The sequence below is a fragment of the Nothoprocta perdicaria genome, unplaced genomic scaffold (genome assembly GCF_003342845.1).
Source record: "Nothoprocta perdicaria isolate Ctin4 unplaced genomic scaffold, notPer1 scaffold_105, whole genome shotgun sequence".
Taxonomy (NCBI): Eukaryota; Metazoa; Chordata; class Aves; order Tinamiformes; family Tinamidae; genus Nothoprocta; species Nothoprocta perdicaria.
Window position 1 is genome coordinate 888,388 of NW_020454150.1, and position 17,377 is coordinate 905,764.

At 40.1% G+C, this 17,377-nt stretch overlaps 1 protein-coding gene across 1 annotated transcript in view; it reads right to left on the bottom strand.

Annotated features, from left to right (window-relative positions):
• Positions 1–17,069, bottom strand: part of LRMDA (leucine rich melanocyte differentiation associated) — a 590,186-nt gene extending 573,117 nt beyond the window's left edge. Inside the window, exons 1-2 of the mRNA XM_026044428.1 lie at positions 17,040–17,069; positions 13,720–13,820 (exon numbers count right to left, since the gene is read on the bottom strand). Of these exons, the coding sequence (XP_025900213.1) occupies positions 13,720–13,820; positions 17,040–17,069 (131 nt within the window). The remainder of the gene's footprint in view (positions 1–13,719; positions 13,821–17,039) is intronic.
• Positions 17,070–17,377: the final 308 nt, after the last annotated feature.

Sequence of the window (17,377 nt, forward strand, 5' to 3'; positions counted from 1 at the left end):
TTGTACAGTCATTCACACACAGGTGAAACTCTTGTTCCAAACCACCTGTGGTTGCAGTGACCAAAGTTTCTCATTCAGTGGTAAAGTAGTGGTCTCCATTAAATAGATTGAGACAGGTTCTCATTAGAGATGAATCCACAGGTTAAAAGCCCTTCTGTAAGTTGTACTAATAGACCATTTGTTGATATGACTTATTTTTAAGAAGTGATTAATTGTGAACTGCTCTCTGACATTCCCAATCTCCTTCCACTTCAGCTTGGGACAATTTAATAAACATATCCCTGGTACAATCAATGGTGGACAGAAAAAGCAGAGCTGGCTAAAGCCTGGTCATGTTTACAAGCATAATGGTGAAAAAAGAAAATACTTGCAGAAAAGGAAGAACCTCATGTTGCAACGGCACTTAAATCTCCCAGGGAGCAACCAAATGCAGCTAGTCAGCAGCCCCTTCAGCAGCTATCTTCTCATTTAAGGAGCTGAGGGAAGAAAGGAGGAAGAAAAGCAGGTAGAGAGAAGGAAGGAAGTGAACGGGACACATAGACAGCATCTCCTTTAGTTTGCTAGTTTATATTTCTTAGAAAATACATAATTGAACATTTTTTTCCAAAATCTATTCCAACTTAATCACCCTTACATGACTATCTCTGCTGTTCCGAAGTATTTAACTGTCCAAGGCAGAGAGTATAGTAAATGTWAGGTGATAGTTAGGAAATGAAAGCATTCAGATCCTTGAGGAGTGAGATTTTAACTTCCAGACACTTTGGACTGTCAAACTATCTTAATATAATTGCACTGGAATCAGTTTTCTGAGTCTTCCACATACTGTTAATGCTTGGCACAACCAGAACACCTTTCCTACAGCCTTTAAGTGCTTTAAAAATAATCATCCCATTTAATCATTTGTGAAATGAGATCAAGTTTTAAATTTTTCCTCCCCAGCAAAAAGGTCTAGAAAGTTCTAGCAGCCTAGAAGAGCATTCTCACGCAGCAGTGACGTGGCCACGCAGAGCCCCAGCACTACAGCAAATCTTGGCCTCTTTGTATTTAAACTCGAGGACAATTCTGCTGTGTGGATTCCTCATGCCTGAGGAGATTTTATGCTCCACAGCAGAACTTCATTTTTACCATTTTATAAAAGAGATTACCAAAAACAAGRAAAAAAAAACCCTCAAACCCCAAAACTTTACCACACAAGGCATAACCTATTTAGAAAAAGTTTTGCTATTGCTAAAATAAGTCGGTAGCTAGATACTCCCAAACATCTAAGGATTAGTCATCAAAATATACTGGTCTTGAAATCATCAACAAAAATGAAGGCAGAAAACCCACACTCATGGTAAATAAATAAAACACAAAACAAGTAGTTTGAATCACCAAATACATGACTTTTACATAAACATGTGTGTACACACACAAATACTGATCTTCAAATTAATTGTTGCAAATAATAACAAAAAAAAGAACATTGGTTAATATGTAGCTTTTCTGTTAAATTCATATACTGAATTTGTGTTGGCTTGTCTGATCATGGATTAATATTCTAAGGGGAAAGCAGCTCACAAATTTGAAAGTAATTTAAAAATACAGAACACAAGTGTCCTTCCATAAGATGTACTCACAAGGTACAAACAGCACTGATTTACCTATCCGCCAACTGGGAAGAACACAGATGGTTCATAAGGACATGAACTACTTTTTCCAATATCAACTAAGTGGATTTTCACTACATACACCATACATACTTTAACGCTCAGAAAAAAAAAAAAAAGCACTGACAAATGATAGTTTGTCACCAAACTATCGCCAAACACCAACTCAGAAATGATGAGCAATGAGTATTAATAGTCAAAATGTTGCATCAGTCCAATAAGTGTGCTTTCCGAAAATGAATGAGCTAAATCAAGTGCATTCACTTCATGCTCCCAACACCAGTATCCTGTATCTCACCTGATTTACGCTCTTTTAAAAGCATAATTCTGTCATTTTGCAGAAGTTTCAGTAAATATCTGCAATGCAATAGTCCTAAAAATGAACAAATTCTTATCACCATATAATATGAAGCACATTGACCTATCTTCCAGCTCTTCCATTGAGCAACTCACTCAAGAAAACATGATCAAGAAAGAAAGGCCAAAACAAATAAAATGAAAATTCATAAAAAGCTAAAATTKCACATGACTGGCAGCACCAGTTCATGGGCAGAGTCTGCAACTCAGCTATAATATTGCATTAACTATGACCTTGGAAACAGGGTAATTGCTGTATAACATGTCTGGTTTGAGACACTGGTGCCTTTTAGCCTGAGAAAAATGCACGGCCATTTGGCATTTCTATGATACTTATTCTCCACACTTTAACTAGCTCAAGGTTTGGGTTGTGTTTTGGAGGGTTTTTGTTTGTTTTTTAAACTGAAAAAGTATCTCCAAGATGTTTTCTGTAAAAGGCAAGATCACAAAACCAGCACAAATTACACAAAACAACATAAAGCAAAGAAGCAATGCATGAAAAAACTTCAAATAGATCTCACATGCAAAAAGCCAGCTAGCTATTCATTACATAACCGCTCAATATGTACTCTTAATATTGGAGGACAGGRGCCCTATCTACACAGTGATGGTAAGGAAAACCAACCTTGCTCTCCACATCTGCAGTTAGACACAGGCAATCTCATGCATTGGGTTAAGGGGAAAAGAAAACATCTTTCAACAAAACAGACAAGAAAAGAGAGCGACAGTATCTCTAGAGTTAATGCAGAGTCTTCCTTTCAGTTAAGATCCTTGTCCTCAGACAACAGCTATTTCTGCAGTCCTTCGTTTTTGTTGCACAACTGTGATGAGGAAATACTGGCTTAGAGTAAGAGATATTAGAGAAGCCATAAAGTAAGAATGGTCCATCTGACTGCTATAAGCATAAAGTAACTTTTATTGTGTCTTTTTCTTAAAATCCTTAATCCTTAAAATGAAGTTTAGTTCTCATTCTTACAATCCAGATAATGATGAACTCTCCAAGGAGAAGTCACCAAAACATTACTTGCAATCCAGTGACAATGCTGCCCAGAAGTTAAAACAAGTGTATTAAACTATTTCTCCTCCTTAAAATGACAGTATTTTACAGATTGTGGTAGTCTTCCATTCATTTTGCAACTGTTTTTTTTCTCAKTTTAGCAGAGTTTAAATACATGATGTTCAACATTCAAATAACAAAAACTACTTTTTGKTTAAGATTGGCTGTAGTTCTCACAAGAGGAATGAAGTCCTTCAGATCTCCAGAGGGCATGCTGAGAAAATGCAGCATCCCCAACATCGCTCCAAAGCCCAGTTCAGTCTCATGCTAGGAAACCAGATCAAGAGTAAGCAGTTCACTCAACACTAACTCACATGCAAAGGAAACCATGTGATTAGAACAGCAGAAGAGAAAGTAGAAATTTCCCAATTTCATTGGGAAACGCTCTACTTTATTCAAAAGGTCTTAGCATGTGCCTTCAGCGAACRGATTTCTAATATGAAATCCTAGCTCTGTCAGACTCTGTGGATTGTTACTCACCTGTGTTGAGGAGCACCAATTCCATCCTTGGTCATGACTGTAACAGCCTCATAGAGATGGATGTCACCAAGAAAACCTTCAGCATCCATCTCACTGAAGTTCACTAGCTATATTTAAGAATACAACAGTTCAAGCTCACAACATCTTCTTATTTTATATCAAACTGTGCAGTGTGATTAAGATTTTTACCAGATTTAACAGCTCGAGTAATCCTTCCAAGAATTCTCTACTACACATCATGAATATACAGACTCCTCCAAAGAGCTCAAGTAAAAAGCTTTTGCACAATTCTGCCACATGATATACTCTCAAGACAACTCTTTCCTTCCTGAGAAAAGCAGGAGAGAATACAATCTTATGTTCTGATCTGTCAGATACAGTAAATCAATGGATAATGGCCAGCACTGGGGGTCAGAGGTATATATACTACAGTGTTTTCACAGTCTGTTAGTGACTATGTGGCCATAAAAAGTCAGGCAAGGATCAATGGACAAAAAGAGAAGCTGTTGGGACTAAAGAAGATAAAAGCCATCAGTACAAAGTTGATATACAACAATTTACACTCTAAGTTTGCCTTTACATGTTAGAGAGTTTGGAAAAAATAACATATCCTTGGAAAAATAACACATACCCTTGGCATATTATGCTGAAATGTAAGACCTATGATAGTCCATATATTTGATATTTTTACCCAAGTTCATTCACTGGTGTCCTTCACATCAATAATGAACTAGTAACTACAAAGAAGATACAGAAAGAAGAGTCACAAAAAACACAGAAAATACATGCTTTGGAAAGATAAATTTACTATAACCACATTTGACCCTGAGAAARTGACAGAACACAGACACAAATATCAAATGCAAGACAAACTACATAATATTAGTAATTTTTATTTGAAGTTTTCAAAGAAACAAAAAATTCCTCATACATTACCCAGACCACATCTAGTTCCTGTTGAAGTCCCACTTGTCATAAGGGGAAGGCAAGGCAGGAAGGGAAAGAAAGGAAAGAAGAGAGCAAGGACTATATTTAGTTTTTATTTTTTATCAGCTATCAAGAGCAGAATTAATATTTGAAGTCTAAAACAGTTGTTGTTTATGGTGACATCCACCCTCAGTTTTTACAATAGACAGATAYCCCTATAAAACTTGATTTTAAACAACTCTTATCTTGCCCACATAGGAAGAGAATACATCATCACACTGGTCTTCAGTCCATCTAGTAAGATATTTTACCAGGAAAAGAATTACACATAATGTAGTCCACACTGATTAATAAACATGCAAAACTTCATCTGAAAGAACACTGTCTTTAAATTCTAAATAATTTAAATGACTTATATATAAATATTTCTTTTAGCAAGTTGATTTCCAAATTTATTACTTCTTAAGATGACCACCATCAGCAGCGTTAGGGCACATTTATTTGCATATGTTCATAACACTTCAATAATATTTAAGAAGCAGAGCGTTTTGTGCTTATTGTAAAATCTCCTTTATGGGAAGACTTCAAGTACTCACCTCTTGAACCAACAAAGCAACTCTTTTGAACTTGCTACATYACCTCAATAGCAGAGCAAAAATGATCACACAATTACAAAGTTCAGATTGCTTGGCTGCAGAAAATGCCATCTCTTTGTTGAAGTCTCTAGATACAATTTCACGTATCTAAAAATAAATCTATGGCCATTTTTAAGCCACATCCTGTTTTCTTAGCTGAAGAAAGAAAGCAGCTGAAGCTGCTAATAAGCAAAGAAAAAGGGAAGGAAAGAAAGGAGAAAAGAAAAGAGATACACATAACCTTCAGGACTTCTACATCTCTGTTGGGAAGAGAATCATCTCTGATTCTCTTTTCCGATAGTAAATGGTGGTCACATTKGAAAGAAAAGAAAACCAAAAAGGAAAAAAAGTGTAGCTCAAATGCACTTAATTCAGACAACATATCATAAATCATCATGAAACAAAACGGGCAATTATAATGTACACAAATGTTATGAGACTACGCATCTATACCGGTCCAATGGTTCTAAATTATTGAAACCGAGGGCTAACCTAGGGCTTCAATACACTTGCATTACATAACAAAAAAGAATCAAATTCTTGTTCATCTAACCAGTACTGTGCAGATCTCTCTAATGCAAAAAAAAAAAAAAAAAAAAAAAAAAAATAGATAGATAGATAGGTAGATAGATCTCTCAAATTATCCAGGCCACTCCTAAGGAAATTCAAGTACAGCACCAAAATTTCAGTAGCAATATGTTTTGCTTTTGAAGAAACATAGGACGTTCTTTTTCCTTCAGCATCGTAAGAAGTATCTAAAATGAAAGTGGGTACCTACGTTTTCCTTCAAAGCGTTCAGTTCAGTGAGGACAGAACAGCAGCTCCTTGCTCCTTCTAACCACTACCCCAGACTTCAATCTTCTTCACCTCAGTGCAAAAGAGAGAGGAATGAGAGCCATAGACAGAATGATTTCACAACACGCTCAGGTATTTGTAAACAACACTTGCTCCGGCAGAAAATCTGCAACTGCTGCTTGCAGGAAAAAGCAGCAAGTAAGGTAAATCAATTAGCTTGCTAATTTCTCCCCCTCGTTTATTTAGCTCTGCACTGTATTTGTCGTAATTGACTATAATTATGTTAATTACTAACTCCAGCATAATTACTATATTTATTGTCATTGAGCACTCTATGTACCCAAAGCAAAGCTGGCATTTGTCGAGCATCGAAAAAAAACAAATAAATAAAACCCCACAAACTGTCGGGAGGGGTTTCTCTGAAAACTGGCTGATATACCTTGAGCAAATGAAAGGGCAAAAGAGATTTCATGCAATGCTAGTTTGAAAGCATCGGTTCATTAAGGATATTAATTTTCTGATAACTACACATTTAAGCATGACACACTGGAGCAGTATCTACAGGATTTAGCAATTATTAATGCGTGACAGTTTCAAATGCTAAGTGAATCAATTAAACAGCAGCATTCACAATTTGAGAAGAGATAACTGCTTCATAACTGCCTAAGACTACAATTTTCACATGACAAAAAAGGGCCATTCAGGCTCCTTCAAAACCTGACAGGTCAAGAAAGAAGTTTGAAACAAAAGCACCTTATAACCATCATCTCTCCTCTTTACTTGTCAGATCAACTTTGCTAGTGTCTCCGCTGAAATGGCATCACCATGCCAGCTGCCACAAGGTGATTTTTCATGTCTTGTCAAAGAAATCTTTTATTCTATTTGCTCTGCATTAACATGTTACATTTATTGATCAAGCCCTTTCTGCAGCCACAGCAGGGCACTGTGCTCTTATGCCTAAGGGGGCTTTGATGTCCTGGTGACATTCTAGACCGAATAATGCACATACTAAATGGATTTAATGCAGAAATGTGTTTGTGCATGACAGCTACATTAATAACAGCCCCTCACACTGATAAATATGCAATTGCTACGATTAAGAGTTACCCAATTACGGTGAAAATATTTTTCTACCTTATAAATAAAACCATCAAAAAGTTTTAACAATAGTGCATTTTCTTTAACATTTCAAAATGCTATAAAGATCAGTCTAAAGGCTTTTTTTAAAAAAATATGTCAGGCTTTGTTTTGAATTCTGGCTTTTATTTCCATCCTTCTTTTGTTGTTCATCTCCCCATCCTGCATGCCTTACTACTGCGCAGATGACTGCGGTGAAGGTGGCAAGAAAAATAAAGAACAAATGAAAGAAAGAAAGAAAAAGTCAAAGCCAGAAGCYCTTCCTTCTCTTCCACACCTCAGCTCACCAAGAGGAACAAACCCTGTAAAACTGGCGTCCAGTTTCAAGCTGCCAGTTGCACTTACTCMTATCAAGAAAAGAGCAGACAAAAGACAAAAACCAAACAAATCTCTAACCCATAGAGAGAAGTCTGCAAAATCACAGCCCCATAGAAGACATGCAGGAATATTCCAGACTAAGATTAAAGTTCAAGGGGATGTTTTTGCACTTACACCCTCTTAATCGGACAGTGGAAAATATGCAGAAGCACACACTGTGCAGCTTATTCATGCTCCTAGCAGAAATAATCYGCACCCTAGAGAGAAGAAAGAGATATCTGTATCTCTGCAAGCACAATTATTGGATTAATCCTCCCTCATTGGCCAAGATTAAAGACTCCCTCTCACTTTTACCTCATAGTGTAAACTCAGATGAAACCTCTGTAAGAAAAAGGGAAAACAGATCATACGTTTAAAAATACTGAGTATAAAATTAGAAGAGGGACTTCTCAGTGAACCAAACAGTAGATGTTACTGTAGCAAAGGAGACTGTTCTTTTAAAAATTACACTGACATTTGTTATTCAGGCACAGCAGTTCATTTAGYCTTTAGCATGGAAGGAGAATTTAAGTACAAAGAGTTATCCARGACAAACAATCTTTGAATAGATTTTTCCTCTCCCTACAAGAAAGTGCAATGTATCTAATAAATGTTATCTTTGTATTTCACCCAATCTCTTCTGCCTCTCTGCCTTACTCCTGCTTGCTTACTCCTTTCTTTTTTCACTGGTATGTATTATTTACCTTATTTTCAAGGCAATCTCCAACTTCCAGTGATCAATAATAATTGYCCATTCCCCTCTGAAATCATTTTCAGTAAAGCTTCCCGGTAGCACTAACAACCCAGGGAAATCACGTTTGGTGATTTTCCTTCCCATACTCTGCTCTTCGCGGCAGCTTTCCAGCTATTTCCAGCTATTATGGTCCTAGGCTTTTTGGCACTGCTGCCAACCAGGGTTCGTTGCATACAGTTGCCATGACAGACTCACAAGAAGATTTTAAAAACAAAACATCTTTGTTGCTGAAACACGCCCTACTTAAAACGCAAGGTAAAAATAGGTCATTTCTAAAATAGCTGAAAATCACTACCAGTATCAATTCAAAATCACTGCCACAACTCAGACCATTTTACCAGTGATGGGCACACCAGYGGAGCTGCAGAATCACGGTGCAACTTAGACTGGAAGCAACATCCAGGAGCTACTTAGTCCAAACCCTTGCTCAAAGCAGGGCTARCTCCAAGGCTAAATCAGGCTGCTTAAGGCTTTGTCCCTTTGGATTCACATACACCAAGGATGGAGGTTCCACAGCCCTGTCCAGGCACCTGTTCCAAGGCTTAAACTCTCTCATCGGGAAGACGCTTTCCCTTATGTGCAGGTTGCAAGYCCCTTGCTGCGACCTCTGATGATTACTGCTTTATTTGCTGTGCACCTCTGGCAACAGCTCGGCTCCATCTTCTTCCCCAGCAGCCCCAGAAGGAAACAAAAGAAATTAGACACCATTTAAACAAAATCTGTAAAGAGCAGTGAGGAGACATACTTCACAAGCAGACTACAGTGATTTGGAAATGAAGGATTTCTCTCCCCCAGAGGTGTAAACAGGAGACAGGTACAGCAGCATCATATCTTGCTGATTAAAGCTAGTACACTTTCAAACAAACACCATTTTTTTCCCTTTTCTTCACACCAAGCAGCTTCCCATTACTCTTCCTTTTTTTCCAGACTTCCCATAAAAAGTGTCCTTTTGCCGTTCACTCTTCTATCTTTCCTATCCCTCCTGGGAGAGGGGGAGATGAATCACCATTATAACTTGCAACACTCACTTTGCTTTGGCTGCCAGGGAGGAACAGTTGGAGCTGTGCATCACGCCGGTTAATCAACGATAGAGAATAATTCTTATAGAGAGGGAAACAAGAAAGACATGAATTCTTTTAAGGAACAACTTTTTGTGAGTATTTAATCAACTGCAGTTACAAAACTTGAAACATCTGATGCTAAGACAAGTGTGTACATATGTCTTAATTTTTGTTTAATAAAACGGAAAGGGCTCTAGCCTGAGAAAAACTGCAAAATTGGAAACATTTAATGAAAAACACCTATTTTCTCCGTATTTAATTGCCAATGGAAGTATTGGATGACAAAAATCAGCTTTCAGATAGAGTTGTCTAGTTCTGCACGCTATCATATCCAAAAAGAAAAATGAAAGAAATCTAAGTAACAAAAGGACCTCACATAAGAACTGAATTTTCATAATTTCTCCTTTTAGAGAACAAAGAGAAAAAAACAAACAAACAGATAGGCAGAGAAAAGTACCAGAACAGCCAAAAATTAGAAGATATCCCTAGAGTCACCRTAAACTACGATTTGCTGATCTGAGTTTCTGGTCGTTTTTAAAATTATTGCCTAAATATAAATCAACACACCAAAAAGCTTGGGAAAAAATATCCTTTGATTTGTATARCACAAGAATCTAATATAATTCAGAAATACATGACAGCAGTTGAAAGAAATTATTAAGAGACAAGTCTGGCAGAAGATGTCTATGTTTAAAACAGGTTATAAAACAGAGCACCTTGGACTAAGCCTTTCCCACAGAAAGGACTCGTCCCACTGGTGTCTTCTCAGCCCTTCCGCAGGCAGGACAAGCCTTTGGAAAGGCCTGAAAGGTGCCCCCTGCACTTGCTTTGAGGAAAGCGTTAGAGAGCCAGATAACTTACCTTGCTCTACCCTGATGCTTGCAGCCAAGTAACCTAACATTATCGTGATATCAGAACCAGTAAAGTCCGAGAAAATGCTCAATCAAACGTAACATAACACATTCCATTAATCACATTCCTTGTTTAAGAAGGTTCTGTGACGTTTGTGTCATACAACAGAGGTGCATATTTCTGAAAAAGCATCCCCTGAGTGCATAAAAGTGTGTGAATGCAGACCCAATAAGGGGTTCAAGCCCATAACTGCACAGGACTTCCACCCCTGAAAGGGCAGGGCTCTCTTGCAGAAGGGTCTGCTGTCAGCTGCTCACATAGCTGATCATATATTCTTAAAATAATTGAGTAAGAATGAAAAAAAAGAGAATGCATTGCTATGATAGAGAGATCTCTCCTCATGCAACGCAGCAATGTTCCATTTTTTTAATTCTCTTCATTTAATTGTTCTGCTGTCAGAAACCTCACTGACATCCTCAYGTAATAAAATATTTTGTCTGTTACCAGAGGAAGATTCCTCCTCAAATACATTTAGCAATACATACAGAAGATAGGAGACAGAAACCCTACCTGAGAAATTTCACAAGCAAAATGATTGAGAAGTACTTGCATCCAATTTGATATAGAGAACGTTTCATTCAAATGCTGGTTCTAGACAATTAGTGACTACTGAGAAAAAAAAAAATCAAGGAAAATACAGATACTCTAACAATTAATCATGAAGTAGTAAAAACTGGCAGCTTGCTTTACTACAGAAAACTTCTCTTCCCTTGAGTCAAACTGTCATTATGCAGCCCAGAATTCTTTCTTTTTTATATTAATGCAGCATTTTTTTCTACACGTTAATTTCCTTTTCCAAAAACACTGGATCCACAAATGGAATTTGTTACCCACACCCACACAGGCAACTTGGAAACTCCTCCTTTTGCTGGCTAGACTTCATAGCCCCAGATCTAGCACACCAGGTTTTGCAGGTAGCACTCGGCAGACAGAATCATGTATCATTAGCAACAGCTTCAACACACTGTGTGTTCCCTGCTAATCTGCACTGCAAGTACAGTGCTACACAAGCCCCTTCTTTTAACAGCTGGGGATATATTTCTGCCTGATGGAGAGAAGACATAGCTGACTTAAAAAAAAAAGAAAAAAATAGAATATACTTTSTTTCCTATAAATAAAATGACCTACTAGAAATGAARTAGTGAATGGAGAGCAGAGATGATCATAAGCCAAATCAAGWCATAAATCTCATTCTCAAGCATACCAAAAGCRTGTGAAATACCAACACCACTGACTCCAACTGAAGGTGAAGATATTCAAYAGTTTAAATTGTCCAGTTTTACAGGTCTTCACCAACTGAAGTTATCTCCAGTAGAACTCACTGAAACTACTTTATGCACTAACTGAAACAGTACTGGGTGTTTTAGGTAACAAATCCCTTTGCTCTGTTCTTCAAGGTCTCTAAATGCTAYGCCCTAATGCTACAGTTGAGATGGTCATTTCTAGAACTATTTAAACTTCCCATTGAATAACTTGCAGCAAAAAGCTCGAGGAGGTTCACCCACTAATAGTCACTGCAGCACCTTCCCCCGTATCACRGCAATGCACAAGCAGCCATCAAAAGCTACGACTTACTTATGTCCCCACTAAAAGCATGACTAAGTGCCTTATATTACCACTTGCAAAACATACTATTATGTGTACCCCTATTTATCTTTATTAGCCTTATTTATCTTTATTATGTTTTGGTCCTCTTTATTTTTATTATGAGGTGACCCTTGATCTTCACTCATCATCCACCTTAAGTGATAGGTGACTTTTTTTTCTAGTAAGTCAAACTCCCTACTCCTTTTTATAGAGGTATTTCGTGTTTAAAGTTTCTATTCAGTGAAAACAATACAGTCTAAATGAAGCAACTCTATTTAAGCATTCATTGAAGCATTTATCAAGCATCATAAAACTCMTCAGCTCACTAGAGGAGTCAGATTTTTCCAGCAATGGCACTTGCTTAAGGAAGATAACAAAGACCTTCTCGTTTAGATTTACTCCAATGGGTGCCCATGATATTCCTACTATATTCACATCCACTTAACACTACAGTATTTATCCTGTATCTTAGCTGACTCTCACTACAGTACACAAGCACAGTGCTTATACATAAGTTCACACCAGTCTAAGCAGTGAAACTAAGCAATGAAACCTTTCACGTCACCCATTTATTTTTCCCAAACCCCAATAAAACCAAATCATGTCCTCACTGAAAAGCAGTCTAAGTGACAGTGTTTTAGGAATGGAAGAAGGGATGAAAACAATATGCCACCAATTACTCACTAAGCTCTTCATCAAAACATGAATGGATGACTTCAGAAAAGTTTTATAACAGTGTTTTACCATCAGATTGTGTTTTAATATTTTACTTTGTGAAATAAAATGAATTCAGAGAAACTGCTCTTCAAATAATGCATTAAGTGAAAGAGAACAGCTCTTTTTTCAGAGCTAGTTTCTTCAGAAGCACAAGGAAAGAGCCTTCTTGTTGGCAACACATTAAATCCAAACACACACAATGAACCAGAATTATCAATAAAGTGAAAAATGCCAATGCACTTCCCCCATAGCAAAATTCTCTCTTCCATTTACAACTTCTATAGCTAAAGAGTCATCAGTGTTTGTTTTGCATTGCTATATATTGCATATAGGAATGAGTCTTGTAGAGYTGACAGTGGCTCAGAATAGCAGTTAAAAACATTACTCCAGATAAAACCAGTGGTTGTCCCTCTGCTACAAGACACTAACACGCTACTTTCATGCAACCTCCTCCTTACAGGTAGACTTTCCACTTACTTTCAATGAAATAAAAGGAAAATGTAACAAAGTCTTCAGCCTTAGCACTAAAAAACTATGTTTTTTTGTCTTAAGCAGACCACTATACTTACCTTCCTTTCTGCTGACTTACCTAYAGTTGCAAATCTTGTAAGATATGCTGCTGAACACCACTAGGCTTGTGTACAAGGGTTAAACCAAAAAGGATACKGTCTACAATTACAGTTCATAACTGATGAGTACCTCAGCTAATTCATATATTAAAATAATTTGGAATTTATCTGTAACTCAAAGTGCACTTAACTTGCATACACCTACCTAAAATAATGAAAAAAAGCTTTATCTGGGAAAAGAGTATCAAAATACATTCATGGTTATAGTCAGAGATGTACATATAAAATGGCTGTAGAGAAATATACACTTACTAGTATTGGTTGAAAACAATTCACTGCTGAACTCATTCTTCACTTCTCCAAATTATAAAGTGCTGTGTTTCCATTTTTCTTCACTTCTCCAAATTATAAAGTGCTGTGTTTCCATTTTTCTTCACTTCTCCAAATTACATTACGTCCATTTTAAGGAGTGAACAAACCAGGAGCTTCTCACTGGACATCATGTGTCAACACCATGCATTTTTGACTCACCTGCTTGCTTGTAATCCACATTAAGGAGGAGACAAACCTTGCCTATGAAACACTATCACCCTTGTGATAACAACTGAATGCACCTGGCATGTATATATGTTTCTACTTGGAGAAAAGTTCTAAATATTCTGGATTTGGAGTTGGTGTCCCAAGGTACTCATCTCACACTTGAAAATCTACACATTGCCACCTACCTTAGCAAGTTGAAACTAAGGTCTAGCCTTTTTGCCATGTGGCCATAGTTTCTTCCCAGGAATTCTGGAATTTCTTCACAATCTTGACTGATGTAGGACACCTGAGAATTACAAGCAAAAAGGGAATACTTCATAAGTTACTTCATTAGTTACATTTTCCTGTCCGGGTTCTGCCTCACTGATCCAATAACATACAGGACAATCAACATTCAACACATCTTCAACCTACATCTGTTTTAATGTTATAGAATCTATCACTGTCTCATTGTTTCAGTCAATGCAATCAGCTTAATATTTACTATATCCATAGTCCCTTACAGAAAGTATTAGAATTTTCTCATTTCAAGTAAAAATAAGGGATTTCTAATTTTCCTCTCAAGACACAAGCTACCAAAAAAAAAAAATAAATAAATAAATAAGAAAAAAGAAACAGTCAAATTTGGTTTGGGTAGCATTGCACTTTCTGTTAAATAGAAACTCTTCTATACAACAGACAGTATTTACTTCTGCAAATCACCTGTCTCCTATACTCTTAAAAKGATTGCAATGTGATAATACACTATTGCATCCCATTTATTTGTTTCATTTCCAGCAGATAAAGCTGATGATAGTGAAATAATTTTCATTTTAAAAACAGGAGCAGGAAACAGGCAGCTTGAAGTTCAGGGCAACAAATTCCCCCCTCTTCATCTTTCATCTGTTCTTGCAATAAATTCTTCTACCAGACACAGAAATGACTTTGACAAACAGGACAAAASGGAAAGGAGCTAGTTTTGGTACTTGAAATCCTAATAGATTGGACATAGCAAAAACTGTTTTCTAGAACTTACTGAAATAAAGAAGAAAAATTACATAAATGCAACTCCCCACAATGACACTCCCCACACACTGATTTTATAGTTTTTAATCCAAGAGGCCTACACAGAATTTTTACAAATTGCATAAAAGTAAATGAATTGCTTCACTCTCCACCGAAAGGTCGCTYTCTTTAAATTAATGTCTCCAAATCCTTGGAAAGACACCACATTAGCATTAGAATAACACTTTGGATTAAGCATTAGCTCAGTAGAACCCGCTGAACTTGCTTAAATTGAATATGACTAAGACACAAGGCTTTATAGCACKAGAGTGCAATAAACCCGACCGACTAGAGGCACAGCAGGAGCCCAGACCACCACGTAGGTCTTCACCTGGGCTGTAGGAGCAGTGAGAGACCTTGCCCTCCGTTCCCATGGGGCCAAAACACACCTGGCCCAAACGTTTGTATCAGCAGGGCAAACGTTTCCCTACATTGTAGCAGTTCCACCACGCTCTGTGTCTTTCGCTTCCTGTGCGGGGCCGGAGCGCCGGGCCCACACTGCGTCCTGCAATCCCTGCTCTTGCAGAGCTGAAGCAGTTTTCCTGGCTGATACAAATAGCATCGCTGTCCCTCACAGGTGTAAGCTCAGCTGCAACGGAGCTGCTGTGACCCGTGAAGGCTGTGGCCTTTGAAAGGAGTTTTGCTGGGATCAACCCCTTTTCAGCCCACTCACAGCTCAAGCATCTTTCTTTTTGAATTTCAAGTAATCAGATGTATTTTTCATAAATACACAAGGTGCGTTTACTTCAGATCTGTGCATCCCGCATACACACACCTGTGGATCCTTTAGAGTAACAGTAATGATACCTGCCAGGCTGGCGCTCAGCAATATGCGATAAACCTTTGCCAAGAGGTTTTCAACAGCGTCATTCTTCCACTCTTCTGCTTGTGAATCCTTCCACAACGCTCATATAAACCAAGGCTTTGGCAGCCCAGCAAAGACAAGAATAAAGTTCGCCATTTCTATTCTTCTAGCTGAAAATTATTTACCCAGAAGACAATAAAATACAGAGAATTCAGCAAAATTCTCCATTTTTTTTCCATCAATCACATAACACCACACAGGATTAGAAAGTGACCATAGATATTTTCCATTGCCTAATTTCACAGCCCAACCCTAGTTCAGGTTGGTAACCCCCRAGCATTCCCATTCCTGCTGCCCTGTTCCATGTCCCATGGAAATGCTCTGGAAGGGCCCACAGAGCCCAGCATCAGGGCTCTGGGACACCGTGGATATTCCTGCCAGGATTTCAACCCCTGGTACATATGTCAGGAAAAAAAAAAAACAATGTTTTTACATAACATTTAAACCACGGCTTTACTCGATAGCAGTTGCATCCCTCTTCCGCTGTAGTTCTAGGGGATATTATCCATTTAATCTCTGTAATCATTTTACAATGATACTGCAATCTTAGCAACTCATAAAGCAACATCTTTATTAAAGAATGTTGCCAAATAGGTCGTGTATGAATTTTAGATATCGCATATTCCCTTCCATTGAACAGAATTACATCTGGAGAATATTTCCAGTCAGTTGAGCATTATATTATACCATAAGCTGTTAGAAGATGATATGGTTGGCACGAGGCCAAATTAAGACTAGGCTGCACTTGAAGGGGCTCCACGCGGCCTGGAGGGCAGGCGGACGGTTATGGTGGGTGAAGCAGGGACCACGGGAACTGCAGGGGGAGCCGATTGTTCCCTCTCCCACACACATTTACCCCATTTCCACGCAAAAATCACAGACCACATGAAGGACGCAGTTAGGCGCGTAGCAGCCTGGCTTAGCGGCAGCTTGGCTGCAAAAGGAACACAAGCCTGGTTTATTCTGCAGAGGGGAAATAATGTTTTGCTGGTTTTAGCCGCAGAGGGAAGAGCAGTGACACGAGGAAGCTCTCAGYGGCCAGCTACAAGGCCAGGGGGATTTATGTCGCTTCCCACCAAAACTGCCCTCACCAAAACACAGGTTTACTTTCAGGGAGGGACAAAACTTCCAGTCTCTCTCCTTCAAGTTATTCCCTCAGCCTACCCGGGCAGAGGGAGCAGCCGGGTCGGAGCGCAGCCGCGGGTTATTCGGGGCGCCTCGTTCCCCTGCCGCAGGCCAGACCGCGGCCAAGCCGCGGGGCTCCCGGGCGGCGCTGCCCCCGCGACAGCGCCTCGGAGCGCCGTGCCGCTGCTCGCGGCCCTGGAGCGGCAGGAAGGGCGACAAGGGAGGAGCGCGCGTCCCCAGACGCGCCCGGGCCCCGTGCCCGCCGCGGCCGTGGGGAGGGGCGCGCGGCGCGGAGCCGGTGGCGGCAGCGGGGAGCACGTGCGCGCCCACGCGCGGCTCCGCGCCCACCCCCCGCGCCGCGCATCCTTCCCATTGGAAGAGGGGCGAGGCTGGCGCCTCCCGCCCCGCCGCCGGGCCAGGCCGGGCGGAGCGTCCCCGGGCGGCGGCCAGGCGCGGGCGCCGCTCACTTACTTGGTCTCCGCTCACCACGACCCCCGCCATGGCCGCGCCGCCGCCCGCGCCGCCGCCTCCGCCTCGCGGCAGTCACCTGACATGGCGGAAGCGCCGCCCGCTCCGCGCCCCCGGCGGCCTCGCGCGGGGACGGCGCCACGAGAGCGGCGGGCGCCGCGGGGACGGCCCCGACCGCGGGGACGGCCCTCGCGGGGCGCGGGAGCCGAGAGCTGGAGCCCTCCGCGCCCGCCTTCCCTCCGCGCCTCCCCGCAGGCCCGTCCGGCAGCGCGGGGCGTAAGCGGAGCCGCAGCCCCCTTTGCCCGCAGAACGGGGGGCAGCTCCTGCGAAACCCTCCACGT